We start from the raw sequence: 19695 nt of genomic DNA on the forward strand, positions 1-19695 counted from the left end.
AGTACAGAGGTAAGTAAGTCTACGGATTTACAACGCTAAAATGAGAGGTTCGAATCCCATCGGTAAGCTCAGCAGATAGCCCGACGTGGCTTAGCTGAAAGAAAACACACAAACATAAACAACTCAGCTCTACATTTATTTTTACATATACAAATTAGATATTTTCGTTCTTACCATAAATGGATGTTTCTTTAATAGTATAAGGTTTTGATGGGGAGTGCAGAGGTTAGTGAAGCCTAATAATTATGTTTAACGTCACATTTGCTCGCATATATTTCTGCCTCATTTTTATCAATTTGTTCATTACCGATTTTAAGTCTGTGGTGTGCGAAAATCTCGTTTTAGATTTCTTTAATGCTAGAATCCGTTAGTAGGTCTCATTTATAGCGATCAAAAATATTTTTTCTTTATTCGTTGTAAAATATGTACAGGATGGGTAGAAAATGTTTAAGTTGGCGAAGCAATGATATTACACTCCCGATGATTTAATGTTTAAACTGGAATAAATGCGACTGAATAATTTCTTTGGTTAAAAGGAATTTTGATTAAAACTTCATTTGTTAAAACTGGTGTTTTCTTTTAAATTGATCCTCTTATTCTTGTGATTCAGTATTTTCAAATGACTTGCAAATACGTTGTTTTTTCACATTCTTTATGAATAGATTTAAATCCAAGTCGTATAAGTATGTGTTTAGTTTAAGTGGAGTGCAAATTTACAGAGAAAAATAGAAACAAAAACTCGCAGATTAAAAACGTGTGATATAATCTATTGTACCATTTAATCATTCATTAAAAAACGTTACGATTATAGTCTTATAATCGAACTGATAGGCAACCAGTTTTGGACTGCAAACAGATAAAATTAGTTAACACTTAACTTTAAATAACTATGTTCGTGGAGTTATTGTTTTAATGAAATAGTCTTCCGATGGGACAGCGGTAAGTCAATGGATTTACAACGCTAAGATTAGGAGTTCGATTGCCTTCGGTGGACACAGTAAATAGCCCGATGTGGTTTGGCTATAAGAATAACTATGTGTGCTTGATCATTCGAAAAGCTTTTCATTCTCTACAGTTAATTAGAAAGTTAAGTTCTTGCTTTCTACTCCAAGTAAGCTATCAAATATATTGGACAAAAGCGAAAGATTACATCACACTTACAGTTGAAGGTCCCTACATATAGTTGTCAGATTTTCATGAATTACACGTGGACTGATATTAATACAGCTGCATTTCTTTTCAATTTGTTTAAACATTTTCAAGGTACCTCTAATTGTAGCTGTAGTAATGTCAGTCCGCGTGTAATAAATGAAAATCTGATAACTGTATAGGGACCACAAACTGTAAGTGTGAGGTAATCTTTTGCTTTTGTTTAATAGATTTGATAGCTTACTCAGAGTAGAAAGCAAGAACTTAACTTTCTATTTGCGGTCACATACAGTGCTTGTATTAACTTAGCTAACTCCAATCTACTGTTTTCCACTGTAAAAGCCAACTACTGTTAACTATTCTGAATTTTGTCATTGAAAACTAACATCTCAGCTCTTGTTTTATATATTTTATTTTGTTTTTCTTTGATATGTATTGATATATTAGTGATACTTACCAATGATCTGGATACTTTCTAATCATGGTTTTCAGTTGGTTGAGTCAAATAATTCATATTATTCGTTTGTTCACCTACAAAGTAAATAATTTCTTTATGTAGAGTTGTCTCTGCTGATCAAACTGTTGTTACTGCACCAGATAGGAATTTTAAAATACTCAAATCTTCGTTAAGTAAACTGTGTTTTTATCAGTTTCGTTCATAAAACGACACGTTATCTTGTATATCATTTAATTGTAATGATAATTGAACTGTCTTATCTTCAAATGATAGTTTTTAACAACCTTCGTGTAATTTCCCATTAATACTATCTGCATTACTCTTAGTATTTTCAGAATATTTTGTAAATTATAAAATATTGTAAATTAAAAGTATCATCTTCAAACTATAATACATCGAACAAGATTTATTAAATCTTATTAATACAGATATCAAAGTGTGTTTTTTATATTGGTTTAATGTGTGTTTGCTCTTGTATTACAAGGAATTATTTGGTTTATTGTCTGGTGATGTTGGATTCTCTGTTTAGTATTTAAATGTTACCTGAAGAATATTTATTTGAGTTGCAGTGTTAAATTTAAAAACGTGACATTCTATTTTTTTTGTGTTACATGAATGTTGTTTTGAGTTTCGGGCTTGTTTCTCTGACGTAAAATACGTGGAAGTTGCCATAAAGTATTATATAAATGACATTAGTATTGTATTTGCTTTATTTTTTCACAAGAATTTAAGTGTTTTGTTTATTGCATTTGGGGTTATTGACTGAGTGAGTATCGTGCTGTTGACTGAGGTTTCTCTATATCACCGTATCTCAAATCTCCTTCCTAATCGCTTTATAACCTAAAAACGTCGAATTATATATGAGTTCTGTGATAAAAAGTTTTAAATTACCCATTGTAGAATGCCTGCAAAATTTATTAGCTTCAAGTGGGTTCCTCAGAAATATAAATGCATGAAATAGATTATGACAACAATGTTAAAACTACTCACAATGAATTATTACATTAGAGATAACATGAAATCAGTTTTTTCTTAATTTTCATGAGAGGAAGTGTCGATGTTGAAGTGTGGTATGAATAAGTATTGGTAAACATATCGACATATAATTACTATGAATGTTACCATCAATACTACACATTCTAAAGATAAACCTCACGACCCTTTGTTCGTCCATATACTGATCCATCTAATCAGGACTCCAGTAATGGGTGATATTGCCCAACTCCAAGGTGCAGATGTTGATATTGACAGCTATAATATACTCTTGGAAGATGCATTACATTCCATTAATTGATGCTGAAGATGCCCTGAAATAACTTTTTCAGGGCAGTGATGAAGACAAACTCGTAATATTATCGGTACTCCTGTAATAAACATACAGTATTAGTCAGAGGCTGCCACTGATGTTCATAGCAATAATACTTTATAGTTTATAGGGATCAGTAAGCCATACCAAAACAGTTTTGAATATGCAACCTGGCATATAATGTGACTTAATCTGATATCAAATTACGGCAGAACAACTTCATGACATAGCTTAACATTTCGTAAATGGTGTAATGTAACCGAAAATTGGTTGCTTTTGGGAAAGGTATGTAACAGACCTTTTCAATGTAAATTTTTATATGCCCAAATCATGAAAATATATTCAAATGAGAATTTAAAATATTGGAAACAAAGATATTCATTGTACTTAAGAGCATCGAAAAATAATTTTGGTTTGCCAGAACAATTCGGAAAAAGACCTGCAAAAAGTCGTACGAACACAAATGTCAGAGATAAAAACCGCTGAAGTGTCCCAGGCGACGGTACGTAAAAAAATATCCCAGTTTTCTAACCGCTGAGTAATTAGATAAATATGCACACACAGATGTACCAGTCACGTGACTGATGTAGTAATTATAGATTTCTATGTGACCAAAGACAAAATGGATTATGGAAAACCTGTAGAGAGAAGTAATGAGGCTCCAAAGTTATTTTGATATAATGAACTCAACTTATGAATGTTGAATCAAAATCTTATGAACTGTAAAGATACAAATCATATCTACGAAGTTTTTAAGAACGTATTTTGAATAAACAATACTTTAAATTTACAGTGAAAGGTGTTAGATCGCAATATTATTTATCTTGATAAATCCACAAAATATTAAGTATTTGCTTTTATTTTAATTTTCTCGGAATGCATATCACGCATTTTCTGCATTACACGGATATTATTTGATATTTTGTTGTTTGCAAGACACAATCATATACTGATACATTTTACCAACGTAAAATTCCCAAAAGAACCTGTATTTTCATACCTGATATTAACATAAACAGTGACAACAGTTTCACGTTTAACTGTGACAAATAAGAATTTTGCAAGGGAAACACCAACGGAAATCTAATGTATCAATAAAAAAAAAGATCGTGTGTAATTTTATAAATTTCCAAGTTTGTGTGATTGGTTTCATAAGTGAACTCCATCAGGAAGTACATAAAGAAACAAAAGTCTACTGTTAAAAAACTGTTTTGAAGCACGACACGTTTTATTTTTCTTACGAAAAGTAACATTTATGTTGTTATTTTACAGAGTGAGTCATAATTAATATTATAACTAGTGCGTCGTGCTCATTGTGAAAAACCTTAAAATTCCAACGGTGACACAAAAGGTGCTTACAAAAATATTAACTCTCTGTTGTTTTCCCCAGTGTATGTTCCAGCCGAGAATCTCAACTGTACTCGAGGATACCAAAGAGATGTTTACAGGTGTTGTAAGTATATATGATACTCAATTACTTTAAACTTTTCACATTAAACACAAATAGAAGAAAGACTTTTAAATATATGGAATTTTAGTCAAAGAAATACGTTTTTTGACACTAAAGACGTTGTTAGAACAATAAAATTAACACTGAGTAAATAAATGTTTAGCTATGTACTTTTAACGTTTTTTAGATCCATGTCCTCCTGGTCACTATGACAACGGATTCCAAACTCACTGTCTGCCGTGTCCAGGAGGAACTTACATGACATCATTTGCTGCTGACGCCTGTATACCTTGTCCCGGAGATAAAATTACTGATGAAGAAGGAGCTGATAATAAAGATCTTTGTAGAAGTAATGGAACAGAAGGGTTTTAAAGTTTTCTTTTATTGTTTCCTTAACATTTTAAAGATGTTTATTTTTGTTCAGGCAGATTGTTATAATACGATACTTCTTCATAACTTTCATGGTTTTTAATGCGTTAAAAAGCTTTGCTTTTACTGAGAAATCCTGCTACTCGTTTTTAAGGATGGACTGAAAGATTTACGACAAATAGTATTGAATAGCTGTCTTACCCGCAGTGTATCATTTCAAAATTAGGAACGGCTAGCACTGAAAGCCCTTGTTCAGGTATCCGCGAAATTGAAAAACAAATATTACGGTGTCTCGATAGCACATCTGTATGCTTCACATTATTTCTAAAAAGACCAAAGATATTTCACTAAAACAGTGCATGTCCCAAAACATAATTTAAATCTATGTTTAATATGTTTATTTTGTGCACATAATGTCGTTTTTGTAATAAAAGAAAGTAATTTGTCCAAATACAAAACAAATGTCTTAATATAAGATTATAATAACATTGGATTATCAAAACGTTAGCACCGTCTCGTAAGTTCTGAACAAAACTATTAGAAAGAATTGTTACAAAGTAAGCGAAAAAACTTCATGAGCATTGACGTACGACGTTCAGTGTTTGTGGTCAAAATGGTATCGTTCTTTATCTGGGAAATTTACAGTAAAGACAAATTTGTAAAAATTACAATTGTTAATAGTGTTATAAAAACGCAGAAACTACCATTCAGTGAATACGATTCGATAGCAAAATATAATTGTGTACCATAATAAGTGAAGAAGCTAATTATAAAACTTAATTCAGTAAATGAATAGCGATTAAACAAACTGGCTTTATTAAGTAGTCAATGGAAAGACGGTTTGTTTAATTTGTGTTATATATTCTTACAGTTGAAGTGAATCGAAGTTGATTTTACTCACTGTGTTATACTGAGTTGTATAATATGTAAATTATCGTAAAGAAAATGTCTAGATTTTTCTTATATAGTGTGATCACGTGTGTATGGAATGAAAAGTCAGTAGGTTTCGTGATATATCGTCTCACAATGTAAATATGTTGGAAAACCTAATTGATTTCCCGTTATATAACTATATAGTTGTTGTTATTACACAACTGTACTATTTGTCTACTAGTAAGGAGCTCAAATAATACAACAGGCGTCATTTTTCTTTGCTAATTATCTGTTTAATGTGTAAAGATAAAATGTATATATACAGTTGTCAAATTGTAAAGGTTGTTATCAATGCTTAATATGAAAATATATTATACATGTAAGAAATATCATATTTATTTAATTGAAGTTTTTAATATGTTAAATCAAGTTTATATTTGAGCTTAAATACACTTCCCTATTATTATGAAGTTACATTTGAAGTATTCTTTCTGTTTTATGTAATCGATACAATGTGTAAAACTGTTTTAAAAACAACTCTCTCTCTCTTAAGATCCAACTGATATGGTTGTCAAAGTTACTTTCCCCTGGGCGACCAAACCTACAGTTGTAAGGTATCCTTGGTGGATGGAAGAGCTGACACTAATTTCGATTTGTCTTATTGCTCTGTGGTAAGTTACAAGTTATCTTCCAGTTCTTGCTAATTAAAGTATGTGGAACAGGGGTGAGAGAGCATCTGACCTCAATACCCAATTATCTTTTAATTTAATAGTAGGGTTGGATATTTGAAAATGTCAAGTGTTTTCAGTGCCCCTTTGGTAGTTAATTTGTGAAAACACAAATGTGAACTTTGTAAAGCTGAATGTGTTTAATTAACCTTACAAATGAGGTCAAAATAACTTTTCAATTGTAGTTAACATTTCTACATGGTGGTTTATCAAGTGTTTTTGTAGATCTGTTTGCTAACGATAAAACCAACAAAAAAAGACAACTATTTAGAGTTAATCTTTAATAGTATTGTTTATATAGAAAACTAAAAGAAAAAAATCGCGTTTTTATTTCTCATTTATTTTTTATTTATTATTATTTAGTGTTCTTTGTTGTTTCTGCAATGTGAATGAAAAAGCCCGGGGCAAATGGAAAGCTCTAAAAAACCGCATCCTCGGGTCTTGTGGTGTTTTTGCCTACACGAAGCTAGAAGACCAGGAGCTTGTAACTAAAAAGATCACCCCCAGCGAATTAGACATTTTGGAAGCTATTTCAATGATCCCTGAGTGTGAGAAGGCCCCAACAAATAAGTTCAATAAAAGAGAAACTAATTTGGTATTAAAGGAAAATCAAACAGAACCAACCATATTGCAGACAATAAATGAAAATCACTCAGTAGAAAAGAAACCAGAAAGAGCAGAAAACGTGAGCAAGCCTGCTTCGAGTCCTGATAAAACTGAATTAAAGACAAGCGTTGAGACAATCGTGAATGATAAGAAACCTGAAGAGACATTAAAATCTGATTCACTGACAACGGTTCGTATACGTTTAAAATTCTTTTACTTTATAGTACTCAGTATTATACAGCATAAGTATATAACCATTAATAAATAGGATGCGCTCTTGATATTAAACTTTCACTTCGTACAAGTTAATTTATACCTACATATATATATATATATATATATTGCAAGAAGCAACTGAAATATAATGGAATTAAAAGCACATTATTAATGTCAATGCAAAATTACTGTCATAAAATAATTATAACCATTCTCATACTTAATTTATGTGAATATCTGTATCTGGTTCAAAAGTGAATTAATTTCTCATTCATATTACGTTTATGATTTATATTTGGTAGAGTTAAAAACATTTCACTTTAATGTAATGTATACTGTGTCAAACTGTGTGATCAATACGATATGCTTGCTTACAATGAGTGTTGTTAAGACATCCACAACTACAGAAAAACATGCGTTCAGAGTCATTTGAAAACATGTAATTCTTCTTCCAAAAGAGACCTATATATGTTCGATACTATTGAGGTTTGATAAGTCTGTACCCAAGTTAAACTGGTCAATTACCTCTTCTTCAATATTATTACATGTGGCAAGACAATTATCATCCATTTAGCTAAAGCCAGAACAAAACATTACAATATATGATAATGTAAGAGGTACTTCCATTGCTATGATGACATCTGGAAAACATAAAGGTCTGATTGTCGGTTCATGATTTTTCATTACCACACATACTTCCACTACTGATATTAAAGTGAGTTATTTTGTGTCTTACTATAACTAAAATTTACCTTTCGTTGTTAATATTACCAAACTTTATGAGTTTTAACCTACATACACTGAAATGACGTTCTGTTGAAGCTGCGAACATCTGATTCTGTTTTTAACAGTCATCACATAATTGCTGCGAATCGTTAGATCACGGTAACTTCTTAAAATGTGGATTTTATTATTCTTAGTTTAGTACCAGTGTATTTGTACCATTTTGTAACAAGTGATTCCACCATATCTTGTTAATAACACCTTGATACATTTTACAACAGTTTGTTTTCTATCGTCAGCCAAATTTCACTGGTCTGACAGACATTTAGTGAAATATCCAATTGTCTTCTTTTGGACTAAGATTATTGAACATTTTAAAGTACTATAAACTGCGTGATTTACTTCAGTGTTACAACTATGATAAGACAGTTTGAAAACTCTCTTTATAGTCATTTGTAGTTCAGATTACATAACTTTTCATGTCTAATTTATATAACAATGAAATGAGGAGAACAACTAACATTTATTTATAACAGTAGTTTTATCTTGTTTTAACAAGTTAGTATTTGTGAACTTACAAAACATAAATGTTAAACATTATTTAAAGCTCTTGTTTGCTCTATATTACCTTCCTCACTATTTGGGACAATGCTTGAGATATATTTCGAGTTTCGAGAAAACGTTTATCAGATATCTTAACCCAATTTCATAACATACAATTTTCATATAAACACTTATTTGGTTTTATTCATATTATAGTAAAATGATTGTTACATAAAGAATAAATTATATATTTTTAAAATGTTTATTAACTGATTATTGTTATTAAAACGGTTTTTTTTTCCCGATTGATGAGTGTTCCCTCACTAATTATGATTTACATCTTCAGGCAGAAATACCAGCTTCGAAAGAAATAAGAGACGTTGATTGGATCCAGAGGGAGGTGTCAAGCAACATCAGGCCTCCCTCAACTAGACTTTTCCATAATGTTGATGAAATTATTACTGTAAGACTTGGCAGTAAGCCAGAATATCATCAGAGAAACGTTTTTATTGTTATTGAAAATAGTGAAAACCGAAACAAATTTGTTATTGGTAGAGCTCCAAAATCAACACCTACGTGTCAATTGAAACGTTGCAAAAGCGAACATAAACTTATTGTACAGAAACCTAAAAAGAATAATCAAATTAAACACGTTGACAGCCCTCACAAGATTGTTTTCACAAGAGATCCGAAACTGGAACCAAAATCCAAAAATTAAATAACCCATGAGTTGCATACAAGCATACCATATTAAAAATAATTACTTTACCTTATCTCATAAGTTACTATTTTTTTACATTTTACTCACTGATATAAATAATAAATAAAACATACTCATGAAAAACAAAAAATATGATATTCGCCTGAGTCTTCTCTTTTTGCTGTCAACTGTCATGAAACTTAAGCTCACTTTTTGATGTACTATAAATAATATAGTGTAAAACACTAAAGATAACTATTAGCATTTGTGAAAGATGGAATTGCAGGACGTTGGTCTGATTACCTAGTCAATGGTTTGCAGACGAATAACAAACAGAACTTTATCACTGTGTTAAATTTTGTGTTAATTGAACAAGAAACGTGGAGACGTATAAGAAACAGACATTTATTTATATAGATTCAATGACAGTGAACATTTTAAAAATTCAACTAAAGCCCAGTAAAGTATGGCTGAAAACTCAATTGTCGAAAACAATAGGTCGTAATGAAACTCCTTCTTTACAAATATTAGGTAAAATTCAAATTGTGCTTATAATTAAGAATGTTATCTTTATTAATTTCAATGAATATATTGGCAGTTTTGTTCACTTTTATTAATAGCGTTACTATGCAGTTCCTCTGCCTTTACTTTTAACGAAAGTTAAATGTTTATAAAAATTGGATAGCTCACACATCTATCTTGTTTGATATATTAGAATAAATACTGTATTTCTTTTCATGTTAAAAACTGCTGAATTTATAACGACTTGTATCCGTACATTAATTTAACTTGAAAACTAAGTCGACCACAGATATAAAACAATAAATGTGTATTCGTAACATATTTTTTTTTAAAGATTCGATGGTCTGAAAAGGACCTTTAATTGTAACTCAGTAACTAGAAAAAATCATTATCACCTTGTACAGATCCTCTTGGACCTGTAAAACAGAAAAAGAACATTTTATATTTGAACAATTTTAGGCCCTGTTTATACACCCCCTTTCAGCTTGTAAGTCCCATTTTACTTTTAAAAGATGCTGTCATATAGTAATCATAAGGTGGCGTGTTATACTTACCGTCAAAATCATGGACCGCTTAGTGATAAATTTCATAGCTTTCTTTATTATTGTCAAAATCTAATGTTTGTAAAATATCTGTAACATCCCTAAACTGAAGAACATACAAATCATTTGGTTCCGTAAATTTTACAGCCGTCATTTTTCCACACCAATGATTCTCTGATAATCATTGTTTTTATTGGTTTTTCAAGATTTTGAAATAATATCTGTATTGATAAAACCTGAGATGGTATAGTTTGACTTTTATCTATAATTTATACCTCTTATATCAGCCCACCGATTTGAAAAATGCATAGGGTGACACGAAACAGTTTTTTCAGGAAGATGTAGATAACACACTATCTATCCTCTGGTGTCACTTCATAGAACTTACATTCACTATCAAATTCTTCTTCTTCATCTGAATTGGGTCCATGTTTTGGACCAGAGAGAGACAGATTTAGTGAAGACCTCTTCCTCCTTCTCTGGAACTGTTATTTTATCTGCACTGCTTCTAAATCTTGAGTAATTAATTAGCATTGTTACTTTTTTGTTGTATTACTTACAGTATATTAAATTTCGTCTGTCTGCAGTTTTAATTAACATAACATTTTCATGGAGTAATATTAATTCATATGGTTTTATAGCTTCTCTTTTTTATGATCCAACTGGCAGTCATATACAAACAAACGCATAATACTATTTTTTCATACAACACTTTTAAAATAGAGCTACGTTTGTATCTATGACTCTTTTAGCCTAGCACTGTACTGAATTTTAAGTTTTGTATTTGTGACGTTCAGAGTGGAAAGGTACTTAGGGCTAAGTTCATCATGTATTATGTAACTCTTTAGTTTGCTTACCAGTTCATTTGTATTGATATGTTTTTATAATATTGAAGCAAGTTATCCAGGGGTCTGTTTAATAGAATTGGCATGTTTCAATAGTTGTGAAGAAATATTTAGTTTGTTGATCGTGGAACTGCAAATGCTTTTGTTAAAATACAATGCTGTAGTTTGTTGGTGTGTGGTTTTGACATATTTATCCACGTTATACAAACATATTCTTCGGCTGGTTTTATGTATGTTCTGTTAAGCTTTAATATGTTTCCTATTGAAACTTCTTGTTTGATCATTCAAATTCCTAATGTAACTCGCTATTTTCCAAATTCTGGTTTTCCTGCTGTTAATGTGTGGTATCTAGTTTAATTTTGAGTCAAAGTAATCCCTAAGAATTTTGCTGATATTGTTACCTGTAAGAGTCATGTTTAGATGTAACTGTAATATTAATTTGGTTTCCTTTCTTACAATTTTGTAAATAATATGGCTTGTATTTTGTACGTATTTATTGTAATTCTCCACTTCTGCAGTGAAAATTCTAGATTGTTTAGTAATGGTGGTTTGTTGTTGTTATTGGTTTGTCGGCACTCTTCCAGCTTTCAAAGTCACCTGTCAACTGTGAGAGAAAAGTGTAGTTTGGGTCTTTGAGAGGCTTTTTGCTGACACGCCCCCTATCAAAACGCTCCTAGTAATACAACTCCTACTAATATTATATTTTTGTTAACATGAAGATAACCAAAGAATGTCGAAATGTTGTTTTCTGCTTTATTAGTAAAGTGTTAATACCCACACCAGCTGTCCTGAAACACGTTCTTACTTCAAGTAGGTTTCTCGTCACCACGAATTAAACCTTCTGATACTGCCTTCTGGTAACAGTTTATGAAACAATGACTCACATGACCTGCTAGACTCCCTGATGTATAAGTTTCGACAAGTTAATGACTTAAGTGGTTAGAGAAAAGTTTTTTTACTTCATTACCTAATAAACAAGGATATGTTTGACTTGATATGAACGTCAGGCAGATTGGTATTAAGGATAAAAAGAAAAGATACTTTATAAGCGCAAAACACTATTACACAGAATTTCATATCAGTCAATATTTACAAATACATATATTTGAACATTTTCTAAAATTTGACACAGGATGTTTATATCTACTTTTCAACTTTCAAAATTATAGACAGTAAATGTAAAACAAAATTTCAAGATTAACAAATCTGTAGCAGACAAAGGCAGAAATAAATTGATTTTTAATACATAATTAAACCGAACGTGACAATTTTAACAGGTAATACAAAAAGCAACAAAAGATATAATATGTAAGTGAAGTTCAGAACTGGGATTATTTTGATGAAATTAGAATATTAGAAATTGGAACATTAGTTATAAATCTGTAGTTTTCGTATACGTGTATTACCAACGAGTTGCTCTTGGTAACAATAGACGATAAGCCTAAAAGTACTGCTACCGCCACTCATTGGGTCGGTGATAAACTTACGGACTCCAGCAGTAAAATTTGGTTTTTAGATTCCCACGGTAAACAGAGTTTGGATAATTCATTATACAACTTTGCAACGAGAATATAATAACAATACCTAAAATGATTTCAAGACAACAAGCACTATCATCGGAAATTTGAAATTGTCTCTTCTTTTTTCTTTGCACCCTAGTGGCACTGAAGTATATCTGACGACTCACACCGGTAGAAACCGGGTTTTGAATCATGTGGTGGGCAAAGCATAGATAGCCCGTTATATAGCTTTGTGCTTACTTCTAAACAAACCAAACCAAAATATTTTGCCTTTAATAAACAGTAACACATTACCTGTTTTGTTTTGTATTTAAACAGGAATGCATGACTTGCTTCGTTTTTCAACAAAAATGCATGACTGTTATTTTCTCTTCAACAAGAATGCAGGACTTGTTTGGCAAAAAAAAACACACAAAAAACAACGTTTTACCCATAATTCACAACTACTGACTAAGACGTAGTAAAAAACAAACACTCCAACATATCCTGAAAGGTGACTTCTACTCTGCCAATGTTTATACTTGGGTCCCTTTGTCTTACAATTCTCACTGTTAAGTATGAATAAAGATGATGCATCAACTTTATCAATTCTTTTACAATCTTAAACACCTCTATCATATCACATCCCTCCTTCAATTCTTCTTTTTTTAAGAGAAGGCAGAATGAGATATTTCAGCCACTCCTCATATGACTACTCCATCCTAGACATCTTTCTAGTAACTCAACTTTGAACCCCTTCAAAAATTTAAAGCCCTTCCAAAGGTAAGGATACCAAGACTGAACACAGTACTTCAAATATGATCTAACCAATGAATCATACAATGAAATTATAACTGCTTTAGACTGATATTGAAAATCTCTGTTGATATAACCTAAAATTTTATTTGCTCTACCACCAGCAATAACACAATGCTTGGATAGCTTCTGAGACTGATCAGCTATTATATTAAGATCCCTTTTTCTCTATTGTTTAGATTATTCCCATCAAAATTATTATTCATATGATAATCCAGTGGCATTATTTTACATTTATTATAATAAAATCCCATCTGCCATTTATTTTCCCAATTCACTGAATGATACAAATCTTTCTGTAAATCAGCAGCATTCTCTTCACAGGCAGTAACACCCTATGTCTTAATGTAATCTGCACATTTAATTATTTATTGACCATTCTTTCATCTGTGTCATGGATGCATATCAAAAGGAGCAAAGGTCCTAAGACTTGAACCCTGAGGTACCTCATTTGTGACATTAATCTAGTTTGGTTGAACTACATTTGTGACAATCCTTTCTTCCTGATCTACTCTTACTCTCATCAACACAAATAGTAACCTTTTGAATGAATGCCAGAAGATTTTGTAAGCCAAGGTTTTCCATCAGTGAAACCACGTTAGCTGTCTGATAAAATTCTAAACTTGGTTAAATAACTTTTTGAAGTTTTTTCTTTTATCAGACTCTCCAAAATGTGATCTACAACTGATGTAAGACTAATGGGTCTGTAAATACTGGAACAATTTTCATCACCCCGGTTGATAAGAGAAGTTACATTAGTTTATTTTCAATTTGTTTTGTTTCTCATTAATTTTACTTCCAATACTCTTCATGAGTCAACATTGTTTTTACTTGGTGCTACCCTGTTCTTTATGTAAGGAAAATATTTACCTTGAATACTGAAAAATTTTTCTTTAAAGATTTTCCATATTTGCTTTGTGTCTCAGCATAACACAGATGCCCAATTCACAATGGATAATTCTTGTTGCTTTCCTTCAAAATTTGATTTTTAAAATTTGGAATCAAAATATTCTGAATTCAATATCCAGGAAAAATATCAAACTTAATACAACAGTGATCACTTGTACCCATGTGTTCTCCAATTTCCTACATATATTTTTGAAGCTACAACAAATCTCAAATAGTAGTTTGTAGTAAGACTAAGGGAAGGAAATTTTAAAAAAGTAATTGATGCATATATATAAATACAGGGAGCAGTGTGTGTGTTTACATATATATAAATACAGGGAGCAGTGAATGTGTTCACATATGTGTACATACAGGAGTGCTGTGTGTGTTTACATATATATATGTGTGTGTGTGTGAATACAGGGAATGGTGTGTGTCTGTTTACATATATATACACACAACTTCCGATTGTTACAAATATTAGTAAGCTTTGTTGTGCACATTTATTAATTATATTGTCAAAAAGCATTTGATTTTGTGTTTTCATCTAACAATTTATTATTTAGGAAGAGATAAATGAAAAAGGGCATTACCTGAAACATTGTAACAACAAACGTACATATATTAAAGTGTGTGCATACTGTAGTTAACTTTGTGGTGGTTCTATCTTCAACATTTCCTTTTCTTCCATTAACAACCACCACACAATTTTCTACAGTTTTAAACCAACTATAATATTAATACTGTAAGGAAACATAAATAATAAGTTATACATTGTTAGACACATGTTATGACAGACTCGAGAAATAGAACATTACAAGCAGTTTTGTAATTTAACAGATATTCTAACATCAAATAATTGAACATATTAACTCTGATAAATCTGTGAAAGTGAAACATAGATTAATATAAAATTATATTCCTTGTTAATTATCTGAATTGTAAAGTACTTACTCAAGCACATTGGTAATGATCATAACCCGACAGGAAGACTAACAGGTAAGTTCAAAAACCACCGTCAGTCATCTGAAGTTGGCCTTTTCAGTCCTGGTTCTGGGTTATGTGTCATTATGGCCAGTACCAAAGGGTAAAGTAATAAAAGTTTAAAAAACATGCAGCAAAAGTGGAATAACAACTCGCCAGGACGACAAACGGATAGTTCAAACAGCAGCGTTTGTCACCTGAAGTTGGCCCTTCCAGTCCTGGTGTCGAGTTATTTAATGTTCTGGTCATTTTCCAATGTTAAATTGAACTGGAGAGAATGAAACTGTAAAAAAGTAGCAACAATTAAAAGGTGTAATAAATAAATATGCAACACTTAAATGAGATTAAAAGATTAATGGCCATTAAAAACGAAAACTTCATCAAGGTGGACAGTGTCACCCTAACCAATAACATTGTCCAATGTTACAGATACACCCTGGGAAGAAAACATGTTTAAAATATTGCCGTCGTTGAGAAGTGTAACGATGGCAAGAAAGTAAAATGTGGCTGATAGTGATTTGAGTGTTACACAAACTACACATTGGTGCATCAGTTCCAGATAAAAGAAAACGATGAGTTAAAAAACTTTGAACAATGCATAGTCTAGTCAGAACAACTTCCTCTTTCCGAACCTAACGGAAGCTAGATGGCCAAAGCCCAATATAAGGTTTCATTTGAAAAAGCTTGTTGTCGCGTTGTTCACTCCAAGTGGACTGCCAGCTGGTACGGAGCCGAGCCTTGAATACAAGACCATAGTCCATATACGGAATAGGCACAGTGGTGATAGTGCCGGAGCAGATAGATTTAGCTGCCGTGTCTGCAAGCTTGTTCCCATGAATACCAACATGGCCTGGTATCCAGAAAAACTGGATAGAAGTAGCAGTTAATGAGAAACTGGCCAGTTGGTTTTGAATATCAGCGAGAACAAGGTGTGAGCCAACGTGTTGCGATTCCAGGGCCAGTATAGAACTAAGCGAGTCAGTATAAATAGTGCAGTTCGAATACTGGTCAACTTCAATATGATCCAGGGCAAGAGATTATGGCATACAGTTCAGCAGTAAACACAGAAGCTGTAGAGGGGATTTTGCGCACAACCGCCGAACCGCAGCAAACTATAGCAGAGCCCACTGAATTACCTGATTTGGAAGCATATGTATAAATGGGAACGGAATGATTGTTTGAAAAATGTTCATTAAATAAAAGATGGTACTTCCAATCTGGAGTATCTGCCTTTTTTAGGTGACTGAAAGAAAGGTCACATTTGGGGACTAATAAGCCATGGAGGGATGGGCTGACCCGTGAAATCTGCAATGTTATTTAAGGACAGACCCAATTCATCTAATTGCGCCTGGATGCGAAGGCCAAACAGAGCAATGGCAGATCATCTGTTCTGAAAAAGTATGGCCCACTGAGAAAGGAAAACACATTCCCAGGTGGGTGCTTTGGTAAGGAACGAAGTTTTGAATAATATAGTAAAGATAGTTGCAAACGGCGAAGATGCAGAGAAGGTTCATGAGATTCAACGTATAAGCTTTGAACTGGAGAGGTGCAGAAAGCCTCAGTGCAGAGTCGAAGTCCTTGGTGATGAATGGGGACCAGCATCTTTAAGGCAGAGGGTCTGGCAGAGCCATAGACCATTGATCCATAGTCGAGTTTTGATCGAATAAAAACACGATATACCTTTAACATAGAACATCAATCTGCTCCCCAACTGGTAGTAGAGAGGACACGGAGGATGTTCAGTGCTCTTGTGCATTTGACCCACAGCTACTTTAAGTGTGGCATAAAGGTTAGCTTACAGTCAAAGATAAGCCCCAAGAATTTGGTCTCAGGAACCACTGGCAGCGAAACTTCACCGATATGAAGTTCAGGATCAGGGTGAATTCCCGTTGGCGGCAAAAGTGCATGCAAACGGTTTTAGAGAGAGAGAAATTAAAACCATTCGCCAAAGTCCACTTCAGTACACCATTGAGGGCAGTTTGTAGTTGCTGCTCAATATATCTCATGTTCGACGACTGACATGAGATGTGAAAGTCGTCAACATACAACCCATTCGCAATAGTGAGAGGAAGTTGTTCAGTGATGGCATTTATCTTTATACTGAAAATTATGGCACTCAAAACATAGCCCTGAGGGACTTTCCTGTACAAAAAAACGGGAGAGTGTCGAACCCACACAACTTGAAATCTTCTGTCCACTAAATTTTTGTTAATAAACATGGGTAAATAGCCACGTAACCCATATGTATGGAGGTCTGGCAAAACGCCATACCTCCACGTTGTGCCGTAAGCCTTCTCAATGTCACAGAATATTGATACAATATGTTGGTGTTTGAGAAAGGCTTCTCTGATTGATGTTTCAACACGAATTAGGTGGTCTGTGGTGGAGTGCTGTCGTCGGAACCCACACTGGGTGGGCGAGAGGAGGTTGTTTGATTCGAGAAACCAAACAAGACGAGCATTAACTATCCTTTCTAAGGTCTTACAGAGACAGCTCGTCAAAGCAATTGGACGGTAGTTTGAAGGTATCTTGGGATCTATCCCTGGCTTAGAAAAAGGTAAAATAATAGCCTGGCGCCAGGCATCAGGAAAAACAATCTTTTACCAGATCTGGTTAAAGACAATTGGAAGGACATCAAGAGAAGCAGGAGATAGATGGTGCAGCATGTCATAGTGTACATCATCAGGTCCAACAGATGTACTCCCAGACTGATGAAGGGCCATTTTCAGTTCCATCAGTGTAAAGGGACAGTTATAGTCAAAAAGACAGTCAGTTCGAAAGGAAACAAGTGAACGCTCTGCCCGAGTCTTGATGGCCAAGAAGGTGGAGGAACAAGCAGAAGTGCTAGATACCCGGCAAAAGATTTCACCTAGAGCAATGCTCTGGACATCAGCCACCTCCTGACCATCAGAAAGTGAAATCGAGAGGGGGACAGAATTGTAGTGCCCACTGACCTTTCGAATCCTGTCCCATATGACCTTGGAACTGGTGGTAGAAGATATGCTAGTTGTGAACTTAATCCAAGATTCCTTCTGGCTTTGACGTCTAACCCACCTAGCATGTGCACGGGCCCGCTGAAAAGCGATGCGGTTCGAAAGTGTGGAATATCTATGAAAAGTACCCCAGGCTCGTTTATGAGCCTTCCGTGCTTTGTAGCAAGCAGGATTCCACCACGGACGAGGATATTGTGGAAAACGTGTCGAGGTTTTATGAATACACTGAGCAGCTGCTTGTATAATACAGCCAGTTACCGCTGCCACACAGTCGTCTATTTATGGCTGATTCACGATGGCATGATAAAGTTCTGCGAGAGCAGTGAAAGTGGACCAGTCTGCCTGATCCAGCTTCCACCGGGGCACGTGGGTAGGGTGGCATCGGCCTCAGCCAGTCTCTCTCAAAAGTATAGGAAAATGATTACTGCCTAGTGGATTATTGTCAACCCTCCATGAAAAATGGGAGAATAATGAAGGGGAGCAAATTGAGAGATAAATAGCAGTAAATAACTGACTTGGTGCATGAAATTAAGTGGAAGAACCAGTATTGAAAAGAGAAAGATTGTGATCAGAGAGCATACGCTCTACAGAGCGACCCCTCCCATCAATAACAGCACTTTCCCAGAGGGATGATGTTTATTAAAGTCCCCCAGGAGTATAAAGGGAGACGGCAACTGTTCAACGAGAGCATCAAGGTCTGATTGATTCACATGTTTCTCCAGGGAACTGGTAGAGAGAACAAACAGTGATGGTATGGCCCAAGGAAACATGGATGGATGCTTCCTACAATCCTGTATGTCTTTCTTTACAAGAAACATTTCTAAAACCTGCTGATACAGTCACCATTCGGCAGTTTTCTCTGTATAGAAATGACAGGCTGTGTGATGGACTAGTACATGGAGAGGTGGCATTATTGGTTGACTAGCATGTGTCCACCCTGTCATTTCTATACAGAGAAAACTGCCGAATGGTGACTGTATCAGCAGGTTTTAGAAATGTTTCTTGTAAAAAAAGACATACAGGATTGTAGGAAGCAATCAGTGTTTTGATATCATCCAGATTAGAACGAAAACCTCGACAGTTCCATTGTATCAAGGTGGCCATTTTATTTACCTGCAGGTGAATTGGGCGAATGAATGATTGTTTTGCCTCTTGGGGTGGGAGAAAAAGATGTATCAGAAGAAATGCCTGTATTTGAAACTGAAGGATATGTATCTTGAAGTTTGTTGGAATGTATGGGAGAAACAGAGATGGGTGTGAAAGTCGATTCATCAACCTTTTTAACCATGCAGGTCAAAAGGCTTTTCATTTTTCTGAAAACGATTCTCCTGGAGGCACAGAGATATCTGTCTGCACTCCCACTGTAGTTGTGGAACGAAGTGCAGCAGCATATGTCCGAGATGGAGTGTCAGGCAGCAATTTCCGGGCCTCAGGATAACTAATGTTATGAGTCGTTTTCAAACGCTGCACCTCTTTTTCCTCCAAC

At 33.8% G+C, this 19695-nt stretch overlaps 1 protein-coding gene and 1 long non-coding RNA gene across 2 annotated transcripts in view; one reads left to right on the forward strand and one right to left on the reverse strand.

The window, feature by feature from the left end:
* Window positions 1-6072: 6072 nt before the first annotated feature.
* LOC143227231 (uncharacterized) lies at window positions 6073-9197 on the forward strand. The gene is made up of 3 exons (XM_076458709.1): window positions 6073-6275; window positions 6696-7128; window positions 8767-9197. Exons 1-3 carry the CDS (start codon window positions 6169-6171, stop codon window positions 9136-9138), a joined length of 912 nt encoding a protein of 303 aa, XP_076314824.1. The 5' UTR covers window positions 6073-6168; the 3' UTR covers window positions 9139-9197.
* A 5423-nt stretch (window positions 9198-14620) lies between these two features.
* LOC143226117 (uncharacterized) overlaps window positions 14621-19695 on the reverse strand; it is a 33785-nt gene continuing 28710 nt past the window's right edge. The window contains exon 5 of the long non-coding RNA XR_013014354.1: window positions 14621-15499. This is a non-coding gene — a long non-coding RNA (uncharacterized LOC143226117). The remainder of the gene's footprint in view (window positions 15500-19695) is intronic.

This window comes from Tachypleus tridentatus, chromosome 9 (genome assembly GCF_004210375.1).
Source record: "Tachypleus tridentatus isolate NWPU-2018 chromosome 9, ASM421037v1, whole genome shotgun sequence".
Taxonomy (NCBI): Eukaryota; Metazoa; Arthropoda; class Merostomata; order Xiphosura; family Limulidae; genus Tachypleus; species Tachypleus tridentatus.